Source organism: Sarcophilus harrisii, chromosome 1 (genome assembly GCF_902635505.1).
Source record: "Sarcophilus harrisii chromosome 1, mSarHar1.11, whole genome shotgun sequence".
Lineage (NCBI taxonomy): Eukaryota > Metazoa > Chordata > Mammalia > Dasyuromorphia > Dasyuridae > Sarcophilus > Sarcophilus harrisii.
Genome location: NC_045426.1, coordinates 92,655,636 through 92,678,364, shown reverse-complemented (window position 1 = coordinate 92,678,364; position 22,729 = coordinate 92,655,636). Strand labels below are relative to the sequence as shown.

Here is a 22,729-nt window from a genome sequence, read left to right as displayed (position 1 = left end):
AGTAGAGTTGGGAATCAAACCTAAGTACTGACACTAGATCCAACATTCTTTCCACTGTACCCCAAGGTCCTCCTCAGCCCCCCTAGGCAAAACTAGGTCCAATGAGTGAAAGTTACAGAGAGGTGGATTTAGGCCTGATGTAAAGAAAAGCTAACACATCTATCCCACAATGGAATGGATTGCCTCAGAGAGTCATAATAGCTGTTCCTCTAACTCTGGTCCATCTCCACCAATCTGTTAACTTCCAGATTAGACCTTTCCCTGCCTGCCTCCTCTACAAATTCACTCATCTTTGGACTACTAACCTCTCTCCATTAATCCATTAATTCTTCCAGTAGAATTTTTTTGGTTTTTGGGGGTGCCAGGGGTACATTTCAGGAGCTGAAACCTTGTTTGTAGGCCCAGCCAGCTTTGAACTATAAAAGGATTAGGCTGGAGGCAGTTTGATCTCAGCTGCCTCAATGGTTTCTTCCTTTGCTTCCTGAGTCAATGACTACATTTTATATCCTTTCTATTCCTGTTTGACACATTTTGAAATTTCAGTCACTAGAGTAAGTTTTAATTGGATTTTATGGTTCATAAGTGCCTCCTGGATATGAATACTTTTTCAAAGGGAGAAAAAAATCTTCGAACCTGCTGGACTTAGCCCTTTGCTAATCCCTACATTACATGTTCCTTTCCTTTGTCTGCAGTAATCCACTAACCCTGAGATTCCAGACTTGCTCCTTCTTCACACCACTATCCTAACCCCTCCTGGTTTCCTTTCTACTGGAGGAGCAGGAGCAGTGATGGGACCCTGGGACAAGTCATCCTGAAGGGTCCCACGGGTCACTGTAGATCCCTACGCAGGACAGGAAGGCAGGTCCTCCTAGGGATGGATGTGAACTTCTATTTCTCTGTACCACCCACAAAAGAAAGCGTCCAGAGGCCTGCTGCTCCCAGCAGAGACAACGTCCAAAAAGCAGAGGCCAACTCGGTGAGGTGAGTGTTATCCTTTAATGATCACCAGGTGTCAGTCAGGGCCACCACTACAGTTACATCACTAGGTCACAAAGTCAGAGCCTCATCAAGACTTGATACCAATTTTTCTTCCCCACCGAGGCAGGTTTTTAGCACTGGAGAAGGGGTTATGAAAGTAGGCAGGATGGGCACCTCCCCCCCCCATTCTCCACCCCCAGGATTGCTGTCTGAAGCAACCAGACCTGACTGGGGGTGGGTCTATGGTGATCCTGGGAGGGGATTAAGAGTCACAAAGGATGGGTACCCACGACGCAGCAGGGCTGAGGGGGGAAGCTGGAGAAGGAGAACAGGACCATGTCCCTCCTCCTTGGCTTTAGCCTTGAACAGCAGAATGACAGGATGCAACAAAGCATCCTACGTGAGCTGCATCCTTTGTTCTCGCCGCCTATTCCCAAAGGGAAAACGGAACCCTTACTCTGTGTCCACAGTCCAAGCAGGAACAGCTAAGAGGGCCAGCTCAGTCCTGCATAGAGAAGGCAAATCCTAGAGGGCTGGGGAGCTCATGGAGAGGGGTCTCCACTGTGGCTTGAGGCCATTTCCATTGTGCTTGAGGGGCCTGTGGCCAGAGCTCCTGGAAGCCCAGAGCCTGCTACTCCCACTAAACTGCTTGGAAAATCAGTCACAAAAGAGCATTTCTTCCAGCACCGGGGCCCTCATCCTGTATGAGACCACCCTGGTGAAGGGAGGTGGGAGGGCCCACTTCCCAGGCTTTTGAGGCCATAGCAGGGTGTGTATCCAGGCCATGGGGTCAAGGGAGAGGGCCTATCCAGACCAGCTTGGTGAGGGAGGTCACAAGTCAGTGACTTTGTTCTCTACAGCAGCAGCAATCTGTTGGAGCCGGTAACCCAGCTGCATCTTCTGGGCAGTGCCATCTTCCTCTAGGGCAGTGATGATCTGAAAGGCAAAGATTAAGTCTTTGACAGGCAGCTGCAGGGGAGAACAAGGGAGACCTATCACTAAAAAAGCCTTTAGCCCTTAAAGAAGGCTTCCCTCGAGGTATTTGGGAGAGAGGCAGTAGAGAGGAGGACTGCCCCAAAGATCCCATTCAACACGACCTCTAGAGCCTCAAAGGAGATGACCCAGAGCCCTCAAGCAAGAATACAGATCCCAGGCTCTGGGAATAAAACTGCTTCAAGCAAGATCCATCATTATCACCATTTTCTCCTTATCAGGACTTTGCAAGAAACCCTCTCTAATGCCACTCTAATGTTCTCTAGCATCCCCCCCACCTCCTACTCGGGGATACTTTCCCCAACCTTGCCCATAGGAGGGAGTGTCAAAAACAGTTACCCCCCAAAAGGGGACTTAATCAGAGAAAACAATGTATTTGCAGTGACATCTAAGCAGGCAAGAAGACACTCCTAAAACTCTATAGTGAGAGAAGGCATCTGTCCTATATCTGGCCTAAGGTTTAGTGGTTTAGTACACACAAAGTAAAGATTCACAAAAGAACTGGGCTTTCTTGAAGTTAAGGTCGGGGGGGGGGGGGGGGGGAGACAGGAGTAAGGGCCTGTAGGAGAAAAATTCCCAGCAAAGGCCTTTCCAGACCACAAGGGGAACTAACTAAGGGTCCGACTCCCAGAGGAAAATTATGTTCCAGTCCAGTGGGAGTTGAGGGAGGATTACAGAGCAGGAGCTGAAAATAAGGGAGCAAGCCTTCCAAGAGGAAGTTTCCAGGTGGTGAGAAGAGGTAGAGGGTGGGATCAGCACACCAACCCAAGCCCTCACCACTCTTGCCAGGTTTCTGGAAAGCAATGGTCTCATTCACCCCTCTACTTGGAGAGGCACTAGGGTAGTGGAAGAAGAGAATGTTAATCAATGGGGGCTTCCATGCAAAAGAAATAGGAAAGGTTGACCATTCCCCACCAGATACTGTAGAAGAGATCCTGCCTAAGTCACATGAGGTTCAGGGCTGACCTTTCCCCAGCACATACTGTAGAAGAGATCCTGCCTAAGTCACATGAGGTTCAGGGATGACCCTTCCCCAGCATATACTGTGGAAGAGATTCTGCCTAAGTCACATGAGGTTCAGGAATGACCCTTCCCCACCAGATACTGTAGAAGAGATCCTAAGTCACATGAGGTTCAGGAATGACCCTTCCCTAGCACATACTGTGCAAGAGATCCTGCCTAAGTCACATGAGCCAGGGCACCAAAAACCTCAGCTCTCTGTCCCCTCCTAGCCTGCCCTCAGCACTTTGCCAGGACTCCCCAAGACCGAACCCCTGCATTTTGAGGATGACATACTCACCTGATCATAGTACTTGTTGATATACTTGTAGAGTTCATGTAGTGCTACCAGGGCACTGAGGTCCCCAGAATAATTCTAAGAGGGAAGATCAGAACCCCAGGTTACATAAGAACAACACTAGAATAGAAAGCAATTCTAGGGAGAAAGACAACTGCCACAGAGGCTTCTGACATGAGATGGCTTGCAATACCCAATGGGAATGCAGAAAAAAAAACAACTGAAAAAAGCAATGAATTCAGGAGTCCAAAACCTGCCACATAGTAACTGATGAATTTGGGCAAGCCACAATCTCACCGAGGCTCAGTTTCCTTATTTGTGAAAGGGGGATATAGTCAATCTGTTTTAAAGATGATGGATGTGATCATTGTTTATCAACTGTTAAAAGGCAGAAAAGGGAAAAAGTTCAGTTCTATGGTGCTTTTTGCCTCTAATATTCAGTGGATACCCCAGCAACACTCAAGAGAAGCTTCCCTTATATGTCATGAGTGGAAAGGAAAACTTCAGAGATTTTTTTTTATAGTTTTCTTCATATGTAAGTTTTTTAGACCCATACTAACAAACAACAAAAATTTCTGCAAACTCAGTAAAGAGCTGTGCTTGTTCAGAAACAAGAGGAAATGGAGACACCGGGAGACTATATTCCATTTCACGTAGACTGTGAAGGAAGGAAACCCTAAAAAGAAACAACTCGTAATAGAATGGAGCAGGTGGACCAATTCCCAGAGTCCATAAAAAAGAAGGAAATGTCCCTTGGAGATGTGCCTGGAGGTCTACGCTGGCCAGGTGCTACAAGTCTGACCACCCGGACAGGTTTGAACAAAGCCCACCCCACCCCACCCACAAGAATCAAACAACATTTTCCTTACCCTGGACAGTTCAGCTAGGGCTGAATTCATCTCCTGGTCACTGGCCGAGATAGTTTGCCTAATGTCTGCATAATACCTGTCCAAAGACCACAGACACAGAGGTGATTTAGTGAGCTGGTCACCCCTATGCTTCCCCTCTGTTCCAATCTCCAACTCTACACTTCCAGCTTCTGCTCAAATTCCTCCAGAGATTGCTCCTCTGGAGATTCCTCCAGAATGTTTTTCCATTTCATCCCTAGCTTTCTTTCCCATCTCCATTCCCCCAACTGGTAGGTTCACTCCCAGTTCCTCTACCCCCAGTCCCCTTAGTGATACCTCTCCACCATCTGCTTGTAACGTGGAATGTCTCGGGCATAGAGCAGCTTGTTGATGGGTGAGTCCTGGACATTAGGAGGAAGGAAAATAAAAATGAGTTATTCTTCTCTTCAATGCTAAATTCCAATGGAATGGGTCGTGTCCAGCATCCTTTCTCTCCTTACCCTCCTGCAATCTGACTTTTGTCCTGATCATTTTTTCACTCATTGCTTTACCTGAGGCTACTGATGGTCTTCTCCTAAACACATCCAACAGTCTCTTCTCAGCCTCAAATTCATCCCCACTGCATTTGGACACCAGAAACATAGCTAGTTCAAACTATGATCTTGGAATAGGGAGTTTGGTAATCAAGATTCTCTAATCTATTTTCTCCTCTTTAATAATTTCACCTGGGAGAAAGGTGAGCACAGCCAAACAAGCAAATGAGACAGAAGCAATCCAAGTCAAACATGGTACCAACTTTGCCCTGTGTTTGATGATTTCTTAACACCTAAGTCATTGGATAAAACATTCAAGTGCAACAGGATCCAATACAGGCTGAACAAATTAAACCCAATTATTAATGACCTCTCTTCCTGTTTAAATTGGGACACTGACTTCAGCCTATTCAATCCCTTCAACCTCCAGTAATCAGCCCTTGCTTTATAATTCATTCTTATCTTTTTCACGGTTTCAAAGTAACTTTCCTTGAGTTTCTGGCATGTTTGTCCATTCATTCATAAATTTGGTCAATGTCTATCTCTATGATCATGAAAGGCAGCCTGGTAAGAAGAGAAAAGCTCTGGAATTGGAGTTAGCAGAGACTTGGGCTAGAACTCTTGCTCCCACATTAAAAGATATGACCATGGAGAAGCTACTTCATCTGAGTCTCAGCTTCTCTACTTGCTAAATGGGCACAATTAACACCTGTGACATCTTCACAGGTGAGGAGAGAAGGAACTTTGCAAACCTGAAAGCATTCTAAGAATATCCACTAATTACTATTGGCTCCTCATCACCTATTTCAGCTCTCCAGTCTGGTTCTGAGGCCGCCATTCCCTGATTGTGGCAAGCTTCCAGCCACAATCCTCTCTCTCTTTCTAATCTTCTTCTAAGCAAATGAGTCATTGTAGATCTCCCCGTCATACTCTTAAGGTTTTAATATATTTAGTTCAACTCAACAAACATTTATTGCGTCTCTTCTATGAGCAAAACACTGGAAATACAATGATGAAAACTTATATAATCCCTGCCTTTAAGTAAAGAAGGAAGGATTAAGTAAAGGGAGTAAGGGGGAGGAGAGTTCCCAAGAGAAATGTGCATAAATATGATTATTTATCATATTCTAATTTTTATTACAAAGAAAAGACCCAAGAAATGTATAATGGATCACTTCTAGTGGAGAGAAAGAGTGGCAGATTAGAGAAGCCTTCATGATTGAAAGAAAAAAAAAAATCATTGTTTATCATTATGTGCCATGTACTGTGTTAAATACTGGAGGTAAGAATATAAATAGAAAAGCAATACAGTTTCAACCCCCAAGGAGTTCAGATTCTAACAGGAGAAAACAACATAAGAAGGATAATTCAGCCATCAATCAGATGGAAGGACTCAGAGGTTCTAAGGGCTCAGGTGTAGGTAAGACAGCAAGGACTCAGAGGTCATTAGATTGCACTAGCAGATCAAATAGCAGGCCTAGGGGTCTCCAGAATATCATGGAAGTTTGGGATGCCTTGTAGTTACTAATTCCCTGATCATTCCAGTGGCTATGTCCACCAGGTAAGGGGATAAGGTTAGAGGTAGTAGCAAGGCCCTGCTTATCACCACTGGGAAGTGGAATAGACCAGGAAGTCCAGGTTCCCTTTAGAAGGGAAAGGTCATCAGATAAAAGGTCTACAAAAGGCCCAGAGGGGCAAGAGAAAGGAAGGCAGGGAAATAAGGGAAAGGTGCCAGATAGTATCTAGGCCAGATAGGCAACAAGTCTGTGGTGGAGAAAGCCTTGAAGCCAAAGAAAGATTTCAAAGACAGGAGATAGAAGAAAAATCCATTCTAGGCGTAGTATTTGAAGTGGAAATGGAATAAGGAAGGACAGGATCAAATAGCCATTGATATGAAATAGCCATTGATAAGAAAAGAAAACCCCCATATATATATCAAAATCTTTATAGCTGTACTTTTGTAATAAGAAAGAATAGGGATAGGGAGTAGATGTCCATAGATTGGAGGATGACTAAACAAGCTGTAGTGTAAGAATTTAACAATATTAATGTGCTATAAATAATAGCAAATGTGATGAATATAAAGAAGCATGGAAAGACCTACATGAACCAATACAGAATGAAGGAAATAGAACCAAGAAATCAATATACACAATGACTACAACAATGTGAATTTTACAGATGAGGGAACTGAGGCTCAGAAAAGTTGTGACTTGTCTATGGTGACACAACTAGCAGATGTTAGCATGGAGATCACACATGTCCTGACCTTCAAGCACAATGCTATTAAATGCAACACAATGTCATTCTACCTCTAAGAATAGTGAAGAATAGAGGGTGACTTCCTTAAAGGAGTGAAGTAGAATGATAACAAAAGACATGAAAGCTGAGAGTTCAGGAAATTAGGCCAGGATGTTAGAGAGGTCACCAAGGTAAATACCAAAAGTCACAAATGATGATCAGAAATAGAACATAGAAACTCTTTATAGTCTCCAACATGTATTTATGAGACAACAACAACAAAAAGGATGTCTGGCCCCGTTTCATCATACTTCCTCTCCCTGTTTGGCTTCCAGAATATTTTACTCTCCTGGCATTCTTCCTGAATTTCTGGGAGTTCTTTCTCCATTTCCTTTACTGTCTCCTCATCTTCCTCTACTCTTTTAACCCTGGGAATTCCCCGTGGCTGATTCTTGGCTCTTAGCTCTCTCTCATTGATTCATCCCTCAAGGAGCAGTTCCAGTCAGAGTTTGAACTCTGGGAATTCCCCAAGGTTTATTTCTTGGACTTCACCTTTTCTCTATTTTTAACTTCTCCTCAGAGAGCTCAGCCACAGAGTTGGAATTACCACATAGAGAATGGCTCCCAAATCTTTTTGACCTCATATATGCTAAGGATACCTCATAAGATAAAAAGATGAAAAGGTCAGAAATTTACAGTAGGAAAAGGTCTTTGGCAATATCACTACTAGGTCTTTGTCCCAAAAGAGATTTAGGAAAGAAGATCTCATAGGTACAAAAATGTTACAAAAGCTCTTTTAGTGTTGGCAAAGAATTGGAAACTGAGGGGATGGCCATCAGTTGGGGAATAGCTGAATAGATTATAGTACATGAATGTGATAATACCCTTCTGCTGTAAGAAATTGTGAAATGGACAGTTTCAAAAGAAACTAGAAAGACCTCAATGAATCAATGCAGAATGAAGAGAATAATTTATACAAGGACAATAATATTATAAAAAAACAACTTTGAAAGTCTTTAGAATATTTCTCAGAGCAATGAAAAACCATGATTCCAGAGGAATGAAAATTAAGCATGATGTCAGTCTCTTTACAGACAAGTATTGGTCTCAAAATGCAGAAGAGATATACATTGTTGGAGATGGTGAAAGCGGGAATTTATTTTTCTGGGTTATGAATATTTATTATTAGTTTTCTTTTTATTTCTCTATTTTTTCATTTAAGGTGGGAAGGAGTAGAAGGAGAGAGGGAGGAAAGAGACAAAGAGAGAGACAGAGAGAGGAAGGAAGGAAGGAAGGAAGGAAGGAAGGAAGGAAGGAAGGAAGGAAGGAAGGAAGGAAGGAAGGAAGGAAGGAAGGAAGGAAAAGAGGGAGAGAGGAAGGAGGGAGAGAAGGAAGGAAGGAAGGAAGGAAGGGAGAGAGGAAGGAAGGAAGGAAGGAAGGAAGGAAGGGAGAGAGAGAGGGAGGGAGAGAAGGAAGAGAGAGAGGGAGGGAGAGAAGGAAGGAGGGAGGGAGGGAGAGAGAAGGAAGGAGGAAGGGAAGGAGGAAGGGACCTTTGATTTCTCTCTATTTCAGTCTCTTCACTTTGGCCAATTCAATCTCCTTACTTATCTCTGCACAATCTACTCTTTCCCATAATAGTACCTTTGCTTACCTACTCCCATATCCAAAAAGCCATAACCATCCCTTCCTCTAAGAAGTGACTCCAAACCCTCAGGAGGTCTTTCTTTCCCCTGCATTTTCACAGTCATTCTATACCACGCAATGGAACTTTTTATTTCACTACCTTAAAATTGTTCTTTATGTGGTTCCTGTGTCCCCTGCAAAAATCCTACTCCATATCACACTGTGTTATTGAGATGAGCTTAGGTTCTTGAGAGCACGCCAGTAGAAGACATGCTCCAGCAAGCATTACCCAAGCTGGGACCACTTCCAGTAGGACACTGTGGCTGCTGCCCAAAGATCAATCTAGGTTAAGTGCATAAAGACTCACCACCAGCAGATTGGCCATTAAGTGATAATTTTTTAGGCCATGGTGACCCATGAAATTTCAGATTCCCACAGACAATGGCAGAATGGCAAAAGGGGGAAGAAAGGGGACTAAGAATCAGGTTATTTTTTTAAGACTCTAAACAAACATTACAAAATATTTGTCCCTAGACACTGTCAGTACTCTAAATGTGAGATTCTTGTTCAAAGACCAAGGAGTTGGATACCCTGTTGTAAGAACTAAACCACATCCATATTGACATTCTCCCTAGAAACAAAACTAAGAGAAAGAACTTGCTGTCAATGAAAGGATGGCTCTTGGTTTCTCCTTAAAGAAACAACTAAAGGAATTAGTGAGGTTAGTTTCATTATATACCCAAATATCATTTCATGAAATTCTTTTTCATCTCACCTTGAAATGCTCATGAAAAGTATCAGCAAAAAGGCCACCTGAAGATAATTACAGATTGCATAACAACATTGCTTATAAAAGATAAGCAGAGAAATTCCAAGAACTTTATAAGATCCTCTGAATTAAATTAACATGTGCCCTGCTATTTGGTAACTTCAGTGTGAAAGCACACAGAGGGAGGACAGAAGAAATGTTGGAAAATTTGGTTTGGGATTAAGAAATGAAAAAAAAAGTTTATAGATTACTCAGAAGCCTCAAGCCTACATAGCACAAATACTTTACTTAAGAAATGAGTCAGAAGGGTCTGATCATGACAAGCCCTAAACAATATCACAAAACATTCAATTTTCTCCATAATAACAAGAAATCACATTTACATAGCATTTAGGAGTTTGCAAAAACCTTTACCTATGTTACCTAATTTGTATCTTGACAGGGGAAACAACAGGCTGGAAATCAGAGCTGAATCAGTTTGATGAAAGTCAGATCATTAACAAATTAGAACACAGATCAAAAATCACTGTCAGATTAAAAGAAAGGATAAAAATGAGAAAATACTGTGTGCATTTACAACAGCTGAAATCCACTGTTTGTTCTCAAAAACAGAAATGGGTAAAAGACTTTAACTTTTATAAGCATAATTTCTTAGAAAGGCTCAATGAATGTAAAAGAGTAACAATAATGAAGTGTCCAAAAGGTCCAGAGATTGCCTTATTCAAGAGAATATACTTGACCACAATGCCAAGCTAATATACAACACCCAAACAGTTCTAGTTTAGAAAGCAAGCCCTATTGTAATATACCATGGAAAAGGATGACAGATCACAAGCAATATTGGCCCCACAAAGCAATGAAAGGAATCTGCAATTGGTGTGAGAACTAATTCAACCAGATCATCCTGTGAGGTGATTATAGATGAAACTAGAAGGACAATAAATAGTCATGTACTGGAACAAATTTGTCCACATTTCTCTGGAATCTCTCCTCACCATTGATAATGGAACTACCACATTTGAACCCGGTATCTGATGTACTACAATGAAGAAGTAGAAATATCACTTAAAAATTTGAAGTCAGAAAGAGCAGCTGGTCCTAAACAAAGACATGAAAAGATGTGTGCTGAATTTATCACAATAATATCAATTTTCAAAATATCTCAAAGTGGTAAAGAATTGAAAAGAATGAGAAAAAATACAAACAGTAGTATCACACCAAAAGAAAGGGGACCAGAATCAGCAACTACTCATCCACATATGTACTTTCACATTTTTATGAAAAATGTATATGCTCATAGTATGGGTATCTGAGATATAATTATGAGAAGCAAGCATTTCCACAGATGATTTTCTATTTCAGACTCTATTTTCAAATATGGTAATATGCATTTGGAATATATTCATCCTGATTATGACCTGCCATTGAATGGGCAGCCCAATGAGTTAGTCCATCTACATCCGTGTCTTGAACAGGCAGTGAAGATGGGCAATGAACCTAGTCCAAAATCAAACAGGATAAGGAGAGCAGACACTATAAAGATCTAGCACAAAGATCCATCAGCAATAATTACTCAGTGATGCTATAAAGTCTTAGACATAGAATGATATGACATGACTTCAGAAGAATCATAATTGGAGGTGACCTAAAGCTGAAGGGAAGGATAAACATGGTAGAAGGATATATATGATGGAAGGAGATAGATAGATAGACAGACAGATAGAGAGATATGCAAGCAATAGCATATTACAAAGGTTGTGTAAGAAGTGACATAAAAGTTATCACCAAGGATAGGTATCTAGATTTCAGTTTCCTTATCTGGAAAATTAGGAGATTGAAATGGATGATCCTTAATGTCTCATTTCTAAGACTTTAAATCATATGATCTCATTTTTTATTTGAAAAAATGATTGAGATATTTCTACCCCCATGACAAACCCTTATTTCCCCCCTCTCCATCCATGCCCCATACTTTATTTATTCCCAGAGTCCATTTTTTTTTTCAAAGGAAGGGAGGGTACCATTTGGGGCCTGTGATTTATCAGTATAGAGAATCCAGTATGAAAATTCCCTATACTGTTCATTAACAGCCCAACAAGAGTTTCCTGAAATGATGTAAGATCAAATGATTTGTCCATAGTCGCAGAGCTAATACATATCAGGCAGGATTTGAAGCCCAGTCTTCCTTTATCTATATGCTATGCTACTTCCTTCCTATATGTCATCACCCCCCAAATCCATGCTGCCTCCCCATTCTTTAAGACATCTCTTCCTCCGATCCCTCTCCTTCTCCCGCCCGCTTACTCCACCCCAAGATTCTCTCCCTCCCCTCTCCCCCCAGGCCACAGCAGCCTGCTTGACTTCTACCCCTGTCCCACACCTGAGACCCCCCCATACTTGGGTCTCCCTCAGCCCTTGGCTCACCCGGCCCAACTTGTGGTCCGCAAGAGTGCACGCGTCCATGAAGGTTTGGGCGATGACGAGGAGCACAGCATCCATATTGTCTGATGTCTGGACATCAAAAACAAACTGAGGGTTCTTGATGATGTTGATCCAGAACCTCAGGGGCAGACTGTGGACAGGGCAGGCCATGGCAGGATGTGAGAATGGCAAGTTCTACGTGGCTCGGGCCTCCCCATGGCCTCCGTGGCCTCTCCCTCCCCAGCCCAGCCCAAAGCCTCTAGTCAGAACTTCTTCTCACTATAAGGGATGATATGGAGAGGTATTTGTCCACCACATAGCCCACCATGACCTCAGGGACAGATTGTAATCAGGACAGGCTGGACAACAGTCATGGCAATTATCCCGTTATCCAACTGGCACCCTGACCTGTTGGTCTTCCAGATGTGGATAGTGTCCTGGTCTGAGATACCATGCTGCTGTGCCTGATCATCCAGCAAGTCAAAGAAATACTTGATGGCCAGGGGCACTGGGCGGCTGGTACTAAGGATCACCTGGAATAAGTCATCCACGAATGTCTGCAGGGTGCCCTGTGAAGGGATCACAGGAGAAGAAAAGCACAAAGACCGGAGTGAGACGGAGATCTCAGCAGATACCCATCCTGCGGCCAAAGGCAGCAACCCTACCCAATCTGGGCCCAATCCACTTTCCAGACAGCAGTAATTAGTAGTAGAAAGTTTTCCTTTGTATCAAACTTTGAAAATCTGCTTTGCTTCTTACCAACTTTCATCTAGTACCCAGCTTTGGCTAAGCAAAACAAGTCTAATCCTTTTAAATGACAACCCTTTAAGTCTGTGAAGAAAGTTTTCAAGTAACCCAAGTCCTCCCTTCTGCAAGTTAAAACTCCCTAGGGGATTCAACTGATCCTCTTAAGGCATAATCTCCAGTATTCTCACTGTTCTATTTGCCTTCCTCTGGACTTACTTCAGTCTGTCAATGTCTTTCCTTAAAAATGTGGTACCCATAACCAAACACAATACTCTGCTCAGGCAAAGAACAGTGCTAGAGTATACTGAAAAATGTTTAATAATCAGGTAAGGGGGAGGTGGGTGAGAGTGGCACGAGGAAAATAAATTTAATATGTATTACTAATATTTTCTCCATCACTCTCTAGACCACCACAAACCAGTACAAGTCAGCTTCAGCACACCACTGAAAAATAGGATTAATGAGTTCCTTGAATAAGATGCTTCAAAAATCTGTAATTTAGAAGGAATATATCCTTCCTTTCAGCTTTAGGTCACCTTCAATTAGGGTTTTTCTGAAATCATGTCATATCATTCTATGTCTAAAACTTTATAGCATCACTGAGGAAATATTGCTGATAGATCTTTGTGTTAGGACAGCTGTCTATCGTGTTTGCTCTCCTTATCCTGTAATTTCTAGGGTCCCTCCACTAATTGAGATCATGACCCCCCTGCCACCATTCCAGGTAATCTTTGAGAACTACAAGAGCCAAAAAGTTTGTGACTTGTAGAGCTTGTTTTCTAGGCTGACTTCAAGACAACAGATATACTCTATCACAGAAATCACAATCAAAGGCTTTTCAAAGCTTAGACTTGACTGTCATGGCCTTCAAGAACACGGGATGCCCTTCAGTCCATAACAAGGCACCAGAAGGAGAGCTTGTTAAGCACTGAGTCCTATTAATGCAGCTTGAGGTTGCCCTTGTCCTCATCTGTTCCCAACCGAGCCCGAGACTTGCCCAAATGGCACCCCAAGTAATGATTACCTTCATGGACAACAGGCGGGTCAAGTAAATTTCAGGGATAGCTTTGGCTCTTTCCCGATCTCCACCCCGAAGGCTTCCCCTCCTTTGCCTGGGTGGTTCTGGCTCCTCACTTGGTTTCACTAGGTGCCAGGGACGGATGCCCCCCTCGTCCATGTCTTCCAACATTGGGGTTTCTGCATCAGAGACCCCATATCTGGATCAGCCTATGTCCCTACAAGAGATCCTCCCAACCTCCATGGCAAAGTAACCTCCATGGGCAGAGGTTACAACTGCCTGTAATTATAGTTGGAAATCTCCGGATAAAGGATTTGGGAGATGCCCTTGCTATCTAATGTAAAGAGAAGATACTCACTCTCTCCAGGGACATAATCCTGGTTTTCCCGGGGAATGTGCTTGCTGAAGCGGGGAACCAGGGCCACAGTAGCTCCATCGGGCACCTGTTAACAAGGTCAGTGATTCCCCTTTCCCTCCCAAGACCCTAGCACTCCACCTACCCAGCCCTTACTCCCAGGAGCCCTTGTTCTCTATCCCCAATCCCTTCCTACCTTATAATGCTGCAAGGTGTTGAGGCGCCTCCATGCACCTTGGACCACAGAGGTGACATCCTCATCAGACAGGATAAGGTGACCAGCCACCCCTGACCGCCATTCTACAAGGGCATTAGGAAGGAACAAGCTTCAGTCTGCCCCCCTGTCATCAGACAGAGTTCCCAGCTGCTGTCCAAGAGAAGGACTCAGCTTGAGCCTCAAACTCATCATCTAGGGAGGAGGGCAACTTTGGGGGAGACCTGGTCCTTGCAGCAATAAAGCAATGCAATCCAACACATCCCTCCCTTTCCCTGTATCCACCCCTTCAGCCACCTCACCAACATCTAGGGCACTGGGGTCTGGCCGCTGGGCAAGGGGCACCCCCTTGTAGAGCTGGTCCAGAATCTTCTCCTTGGCCTGAGAAATGGTGTCACAATCTAGGACCTTCACAGGTACTCCTGGAGCTTCTGCTAACCCGACCCCTGGCACTGTCACTGCATTTAATGTCTGTGCAGGATATACAAAGGGGTAATCATGAGCAGCCCTACCACAAAGACTCCAGGGGGCTAACAGGAACTGGTGAAGAGGAAACAGGAATCTATCTGTGAAGAGATTAACACAACCAGCTAATTGCATCACTAGCAGGGGTTCCACCAAGACCACTGGCTCTCCTCAATGAGAGAAGTCTTTTTGCCACCTCAGAGCCAGCGCCCTTGTTCCTTAAGTTTAACTAAGAAAAGGCTGGGGGACTTCCAGAAAAGAAAGGAAACACCTGAACATCCAGAAAAGCATGAGCTTCCAGAGAATGGTGCTAGATCAGGATCAGAAGATCTGGCTTTGATGTTCACTATCTAAAAGACTTTGGAGCAGATCTGGAAGGTCCTCTTCCAGTTCAAAATCTACTCCAACTCAAGCATCTAGACAAAATTTGGTTGTTATGTAAGTTCATGGGATGGCCAAGTACTGCTCCCTTTCCCTCTTGTATAAGCTGGGCACTAGAAAATGGAGATTAAATTAAAGACCCAGACTTCTTGCTGGAGGGGCTAGCACTATTACCCAGGCTGAGGGATGCTCAGTCCCCCCACACACATGCTTCCAGGCACCTTCCCCAACTTTCTGTTCCCTCTGCTCAAGGTTAGCCTAGGTAGAACCTTTAATTTGCTGCTGCTCCGACCCTCAGTGTTCTCAGTTTCCCCTATAAAAAGTACTAAATAAGTCCTCCCTCCCTTTTTTCCTTTCTTTTCTTCCTTCCTTTCTTTTATTCCTTCACTTCCTTCCTTTTATTCCTTCACTTCCTTTCTTCTTTCCTTTACTTTCTTACCTTTCTTCCTTTCTTTTTCCTAACTTCCTTCCTTCCTTCTTCCCTTCCTTTGTCCCTCCTTCTTTTCCTTTCTTCCCTTTCTTTCTTTTCCTAACTTCCTTTTTCTCTCCCATTCTTCCTTCCTCCCTTCCTTCACTTTTTTTCTTACCTTCCTTCCTTTCCTTCCTTCTTTTTTCTAACTTCCTTCCTTCCCTTTCCCTGCCTTCCTCTCTTTTCTTCTTTTCCCTAACTTTCTTTCTTTTCTTTTCTTCCTTTCTTTTTCTCTCCCTTCCTTCCTTTCTTCCTTCTTTTCTCTCTTTCTTCTTGGTATATAAGCTCACTTCACTGGCCAAAAACAGACCCCTTATCTTGTCTCCTTTCCTTTTGGTACAGTCAACAAATTTCTTTCCTGAAGGACAACTAGGTAACACCATGAATAGCACAAGAGGCCTCAAATCGGAAAGACCAGAGCACAAAGCCTGCCTCAGACACTTACTGGTTTTATGATCCAGACAAGTCATTTAAACCTCTCACTCAGTTCCTCCAACTGTAAAATGGGGATAATAACAGCACCTATTTCTCAGGGTAAGAATCAAATGAGATATCTGCAAAGCATCTAGTGTACTGCCTGGCACTTAGCAGGTATTATAGAAATATTATTCCATTCCCTTTCCTTTCCCCCTTTTCCTCTCTAGCTCTCAGCTCATAGGCAATGATTACTGTTCTGAGCTCAATGACCAGTAAGGTCTTTTTTAGTTCAAGGTTCCAGCTCTGACCATTTTCCCAATTTCTCTCTGAAGACTCACTCAAGTGCCCCTCACAGAAGAAAGAAGTCTTCCAGAATCCTATGATTGTATCTTCACAAAATCCTAATTATCTTATAAAAGCAGAAATAATGACAAGCAAAATTTCTACCAATGAACTGGGCCGGTCATTCCCTTACCAGAGGACGGTATTCCAAGTCCTCTCGAAGCAGACGGTTATCATTCAACGTGTACTTGGCCTTCCCAGTCACACTGTCCACAGGCCCCTTGTCCACTTGGTGCTTGATGCCTCGGAAGAGCATGTAGAGAGGTTCGCCCACCGAGTCCTACGGGAAGAGATTAGAATGTCACAGAGGCTAAGGAGAGTGGAGATGCAGAGGGCAGGGGGCACTTCAAAGCAATGGTGGATGAACAGTCACACAGAAGGACTAGCCATCTTTCACAAGGACTAAAATGAGCACCTGGCTGAAAACAGAAAAATCCAGCTGCAACATTAATTTAAGGTACAATAACCCTTTTTCTACGTTTTTCATCATTAATCCATCTTATGTGAAATGGCCCCCAATATCACAAAATCTTAGGCTAAAAGCTGAAAGGGATGTTAGAAACCATCTAATCTGAACTGTGTCACTTTTTAAAAACTGAAGCCCAAAGTTGAACTTGAAGATCATGACAATGGCAGGATTTGAACCCTAATTCTCTCTCTCCAAATTCAGCACTCTCCCCACTATGGAGTTTCTCATCTTATCAATCATCACCCTCGACTGACCAGGAGAGAAGGAAAAAGGGACCCGGGGACCTGGGATTCTGGTCAAGATCAGGGAGATATGGGGGAAGCATGTGTCCGTAATCACAAAGATTAAGGTGACCTTCACAATTCATTCTTTTTTAATCCCTTCTGGGCAAGACACCAAGCTCACTTTAAAAACCAAAGCCAATATGTGCATCTTTTTACCTGATACTCTAACTCAATCCTCAGGGAATAGGACAGGGGAAAAGCTCCTTAATACATCACCTCAGTAGCAGACCTTCAATAATCACAGGGTTAGTCACAGACCCTCGGATAATAAGATTAATTTGAAGGCACTGTGTCTTACACATACGACATATTTAATCAACGTATATTGAATTTAACTGAATGGTCCAGGCTAAGAAACAAAGGCTTCTCACCCGTACAAAGGTGTAGAGGCAAATGGACATCCAATTGGTGAGCAACTTTTCCACCACAGTCTCTGTCCTGGATAAGAGGAAAACAGAAAGAAATTTGAAGTTAGTAGGATGTAGGCTTTGGGATAAGGAAGGGATCATAAGCACAAGTCAAGTGCTTGGGAGGATGTGGTTGGATAACATGGTCAACACAATAAACACCAAAAGCTTCAAGATCACCTGCGTAGACCCAGGCACTACACATACACACACAATGGTCTCTATTTATGAAATTTACAACAAATTCTTATCAAATCAGATTGTTCCTCAGACAAAATTTTTTTAAAATTAAGAGAGCTTAGTATTTGAAAAAATAAATTCTACATTTCTATATCCATTTGATTTCCTATAAGAAGAGGTCCGAAAGCTACTGGATATTATATATATATATATGCTACACATACATACACACACACGTGCGCACCAGCTCAACAGCCCTTTCACACATTCAAGGTTACTGTGGTTGTTTTGTAACACAGTATTATTAAAAGCTGGGTTCAAAAATCAGTGTTCAATGGACTCCAAGAGCTACTGTCCATTCTTGTTTGGCCCCTTCTTTCTCCCTCCTGTAGAACCTTGATCCAACAGTTACCAATGACTTCCTAATGGCCAGACTCAAATCTCTCAGTTTTCCCAGTACAGACACTACTACTCCTTATGGCAGGGAGTTAAAGAGCGCAGCTGTTACCTATTTTTTGATTCCGTTCCCCTGCTGGCCCTGCCAGCTTTTAAAACTAGACAACACTAGAACAGAAAAACCTCTTTTAAAAAGTCCAGTGAACATCAGCATAGATGGGATCACCAGACACCCATTGCCTCTTTTTACCTTTGTTCTTCCATCTCCTAGTTTGCCCTCTTTGTTCCTCCTTTCAATCCCTTCCTACAGTGAATGACATGATCCCATATGTGAATCTCACTGATTCATGTCCAATTTTCAGAGGCCACTTGTCCTAGTCACCAGTCTTAACTCCCAAAGCCCACTTATCATTCTTCCCAATCTCCAACTCCTGCCTCATCTCTTAATCCTGCCTCCACCCCCACTATCCCCTGCTTCCCTTCCCAACACAGACTCTTTATTGTCCCTACTCCCCATCAGAAACGCTGACCTTCGCAGCATCAGCTTGGGGTTCTTAGCCACATATTGGGCTACCAGGTCACTGAGTAATGTCCGGAGAATGTCAGTGAAATACTCCAGCTTCCCATGCAGCGCCACAGTGAGCAAGGATGCCACGTAAGCCCGGTCTCGGGGTGAGAAAGTACGCTGACTCTCCAATGTGTGGATGAACTGGGGAATCAAGGAAAGGAATCATCAAATCACACAAATCCAGAGTTGGAAAGGACCTGAGAAGTCATATGGTCTAATGCATACCTGAACAGGAATTTTACAATATTCTCAAGTAGCTGTGACCCCTGCTGAAAACCCATCACTGATAAGAAACCAACACCTTCGGAAATAGCCCTGATTATCAAGAGGATTCTCCTTATATTAAGCTCAAATCTGCAGATCCTACCCTCTGCTCCTAATTTTTCCTTCTCTAATACCTCTTCAACATATCTCATTTCAAGAACTTGGAGAAAGCTATCAGGTCTCCCAACCTCAAAATATTCTTTTTTCATAGCTAAACATCCCCATTTCCCTCAAGTGACTCTGGAATGACATGTTTTTTAAATTCTCTCCATATGCTGATTTCCCTCTTCTGAACATACTTCAATTTGCCAATGGTATTTTTGTTATGTGATTGAGAGAGAGCAACAGAGACAGAGACAGAGACAGAGACAGACAGCAACACAGACAGAGACAGACAGAGACAGACAGACAGACAGACAGGCAGGCAGAGAAAGAGTGGGGTGAGAGAGAAACAGGGTGGGGGGGGAGAGAAAGACGCAGAGAGAATAAACCCAAATTCAGTACCTTCCCTTCCACATTATATGTGTTAAAGGCATGGTACCCCCACAATCTGGAAAATCTACGTAAAATTTTTTGACTCATCATACCAGAAAAGAAGTCAGAATTATTATGGTATTAAAAAATAAAATATATTGACATAATGTATAATAATATACAGATATTTTGTCCATTTCTCAGTTGCTACATTTTTCTGTGTTATCTGTGGTTTCTGCAAAACTTCCCCAAAATTTAATTTTTTATGCTGACTTTTATCAAGTTTATCAAGATTGCAATAGGGAAAGTCACATTGTGGAAGGAATAACTATGTTCTAGATGCAATCTAATCCTACCTGACCTTCCTTCCATACTTTTACACAGTCAGCCTAAGATTACATTAACTCTTTTGGCATACTACTGATCCATAGAGAGCTTGCAATCCACTAAAACTCCCAGATTTTGTCCATATAAATTATTTGTGGTCTAGCCATACTCTGTTCTTTACTCTATCTGTACAGTTGATTTTTTTGAGCCCAAATGTAAGATTTACATTTGCTGGAAGGGAGGAGAGAACAAAGGGAAGGAAGAAATGAAATAAAAAGAAAGAGGAGAAGGAAACTGAAGGAAGATTTGGGAAGGGAAACATGGAGATAGGAAGGTGATTGTACCTTGGTAAGAAAGAGTTTGCTGTTGAGGAGATTGGACAGCTGCCCCAGGCCTTGCTCCACCGTTGGCCTTCGACTTTCAGGTACCCCCAAGTCTCTGTGTAGCGGTGACTCCCGGTGTCCAGGGAAGAAGACACGCTCTGCATATGACTTATAGTCCAGAAATGGGATCCCACTGCCCACCAAGTCACTGGTAAGATCTGTCATTTCTGTCATCAAGTCTGTAAAGAAGGCAGATATATGATTCTGGGGGACAGGGATCAGGGAAGGAGTCATGAAAGCACCAGGACTCAGGTGTTTCAGATGAGAAAGTTCAAGAGATGGAATGCAGTAAGAAAGTCACCTGTAAACTCTTTCTTGCAGCGATCACGAACACTGGTTTCCAGATTCTCCAACTGGATTTGCACTTTCTTATAGTCTCTCAAGGCTTGTTTGCTCTTCCTCCTAGGAACCCCGATGTAAGCAAGGAGAGAGAGAAAGTAGAAAAGGGAGAGGCAATGAGGGAGAAGTGGAGTAAGAAGGAAATCGAGAAAAAGAATGGTGGAGAGGGGAAGGGGAAAGGGGCAGAAGAGGAAAGGGAAAGAGAAGGGGAAGGAGAAAGAGAATGGAAAAGGGAAAGAAGAAAGGGGAAAGGGGAAAAAGGATAAGAAAGGGGAAAGGGGATGGGAAAGGCGAAGGGAAAAGAAAAGAAAAGGGAAGGGGAGAAAAGGGGAAAGGGAAGAAAAAGAGGAAAGGGAAGGAAAGAAAGGGAAGTTTGTGTGTGTGTGTGAGAGAGAGAAAGAGAGAGAGAGAGAGAGAGAGAGAGAGAGAGAGAGAGAGAGAGAGAGAGAGAGAGAGAGAGAATATAAACATACAGTTAGCACCACAATAGAGGAAATTAGAGACCAAGGGAAGAGGGAAGAATAGAGAAAGCATGCAGAGGAAAGAAAAGATAAAAGTGGGTAGAAGAAGAAAGAGAAAGAGGATGGGAAGAAGACCACTCAGAGTGGGAGAGGAGGAACATGAGGAACATGTCACTGGAGAGTAAAGGAGACCATAGGATCCCCTAAGCCCCCTCTCCTTCCCTTTCCCTTAGCCCCTTTCTAAGATGTATCCCACCTATAGATGAAGACGATGATGAGGACACCAAGTGCAAGGAGGGAGGCACCCACACCCAGTCCAACCTGGGCTCCTACAGGGAAGGCAAGAGGACTCTCGATGTCATATTGTACTCGGCCAAGGGTAAAGTTCAGGTTGCCCATCTGTACCTGTAGCAGGAACAGAATCACTGAGTCCAGATAGCTGCTGACTATACCACCCAAATCTCAAACCCTTTCATGCCCTACTTACTGTGAACTCAGGGAGAGAGTTGAGCCCTTCCCGGTGCCTAGGAAGGGGCTGCTCTGCTGGGGGTTCACAATACAAATGGTTCCTTGTTAGGGTCTTCACTAGGCAAGGACCATCGCCAATCATAGCAACCACCTCATCCTTGGAAATTGCTAGATCCAGATTCTCCCCCTGGGATAGAGTCAATGAGTCATTCAAGATGCCCCAATCCCCTCCCCCCAATAAGAACAATGTAGAGTCATTCTAACCCACTTCCTCCTAAAACACGGGAATACTGATCCAAAATCATGCCCCGCCCCCAGGATAGAGAGAAGTAAATAATTCCCTCCTCTCACTATGCTACAGGGACAGTGGGTCCATCAGACCCCCCTGCCCCTGGGATAGAGGGAAACACCTTCTCTTGAGACACTGGAACAATGGGACTCCTTTTCCATGTAACAGAGAGAGAATAAGTCTCTTCTCCTAGAACAGAAAGTCAATGGACATCTCAAACTTCCAGTCCTCACAATAGGTCCACTCTCCTCTTGCATTTTCGGGCTCCTCCTCGTATCCCCTTATTCCTCCTTTCCCATGATTCGTTCTTATTCTATCACACCATAACCCTTCACGACCTTGCCTGGACCCGCCATATTCTTGGAATCCTTCAGTTCCTAAAACCCTCCCACAAAGATAAGCTTTGTCCATCTACATCCCACATCTCAGCAAAGCCAGTGAACCAGAGGCGCACATGGCTAGGGCCAACGAACTCTTTCCAATAAACAGGCAGGGAAGCTGACCCAGAATCACAGACCCAGCAGATGGCAGGAAAAGTGAGGAGCGGGATCTCTGCTATGATCTCCATAGAAGTCTTGGTGTTGCAAGCACAGGATACGTACCTCCACAGAGAGCACACTCCCAGGCTTATGTCGAAATGGCGAGGAGGGGTCCTCCAAGTTGAGGGGTCTCAGGATGGGATTGGCCTCATAGGAGAAGCGCGTGGGATGCAGGGTAGCAAAGTCAAAGAGCAGATTGTCGAGGACAAACTCCAACTGGACCCATGTACCACCCGGAAGCCCAGGAATGGCTGGTGTACGGCACACAAGCAGGTGGGAGGAGTTGATATGGCACGGCTCCTCAAACTGAGACAAAGGGGGAAAAGCCTAATGAGGAGAGCTACTCAATGCCAATCTCAAGTGAGCATGCTGAGCCCATACACTGACTACCTGCTGCATGTGGGGGCCCAAGCTGGGTACTGATAGGATACAGAGAATATGGCCCCTGTCCTGAAGAAGTTCCTCACCTAATAAGGAAATCATGGCTCTATTCTTAGTCCCATCCATCCTCTCCCTCCCTCCCTCCTCCAGAAAGCACCTGCTACAGAGGAAAAATCAAGATGGAACCTAACAGAGCAAAAATTCGAGTTTTTCTTAATCAAATGACAAATACACAGGTCAAAAGTCTTTCCTTCCTCACACAGTTTTCATTTTGATCGTTTAATATGCACTGGTGCAATTCCCCAACAGATAGGGGGGATAGAGAGACAAACAGAAGTGGGGAGGAAAACCAAAAAGCATATGAAAGAATTCTCTAAATCACTAATAAT

The 22,729-nt window shown here is 43.6% G+C and overlaps 1 protein-coding gene across 1 annotated transcript in view; it reads right to left on the bottom strand.

Annotated features, from left to right (window-relative positions):
- Nucleotides 1-982: 982 nt before the first annotated feature.
- Nucleotides 983-22,729, bottom strand: part of PLXNB1 (plexin B1) — a 67,043-nt gene continuing 45,296 nt past the window's right edge. The window contains exons 21-38 of the mRNA XM_031966918.1: nucleotides 22,023-22,265; nucleotides 21,151-21,318; nucleotides 20,920-21,068; nucleotides 20,165-20,265; nucleotides 19,825-20,042; nucleotides 18,378-18,556; nucleotides 17,236-17,302; nucleotides 16,245-16,391; nucleotides 14,340-14,508; nucleotides 14,020-14,123; nucleotides 13,827-13,911; nucleotides 13,475-13,647; nucleotides 12,112-12,272; nucleotides 11,707-11,854; nucleotides 4,453-4,517; nucleotides 4,138-4,213; nucleotides 3,272-3,346; nucleotides 983-1,914 (exon numbers count right to left, since the gene is read on the bottom strand). Coding sequence (XP_031822778.1) covers nucleotides 1,810-1,914; nucleotides 3,272-3,346; nucleotides 4,138-4,213; nucleotides 4,453-4,517; nucleotides 11,707-11,854; nucleotides 12,112-12,272; nucleotides 13,475-13,647; nucleotides 13,827-13,911; nucleotides 14,020-14,123; nucleotides 14,340-14,508; nucleotides 16,245-16,391; nucleotides 17,236-17,302; nucleotides 18,378-18,556; nucleotides 19,825-20,042; nucleotides 20,165-20,265; nucleotides 20,920-21,068; nucleotides 21,151-21,318; nucleotides 22,023-22,265 — 2,433 coding nt within the window. The 3' untranslated portion in view covers nucleotides 983-1,809. The remainder of the gene's footprint in view (nucleotides 1,915-3,271; nucleotides 3,347-4,137; nucleotides 4,214-4,452; nucleotides 4,518-11,706; nucleotides 11,855-12,111; nucleotides 12,273-13,474; nucleotides 13,648-13,826; nucleotides 13,912-14,019; nucleotides 14,124-14,339; nucleotides 14,509-16,244; nucleotides 16,392-17,235; nucleotides 17,303-18,377; nucleotides 18,557-19,824; nucleotides 20,043-20,164; nucleotides 20,266-20,919; nucleotides 21,069-21,150; nucleotides 21,319-22,022; nucleotides 22,266-22,729) is intronic.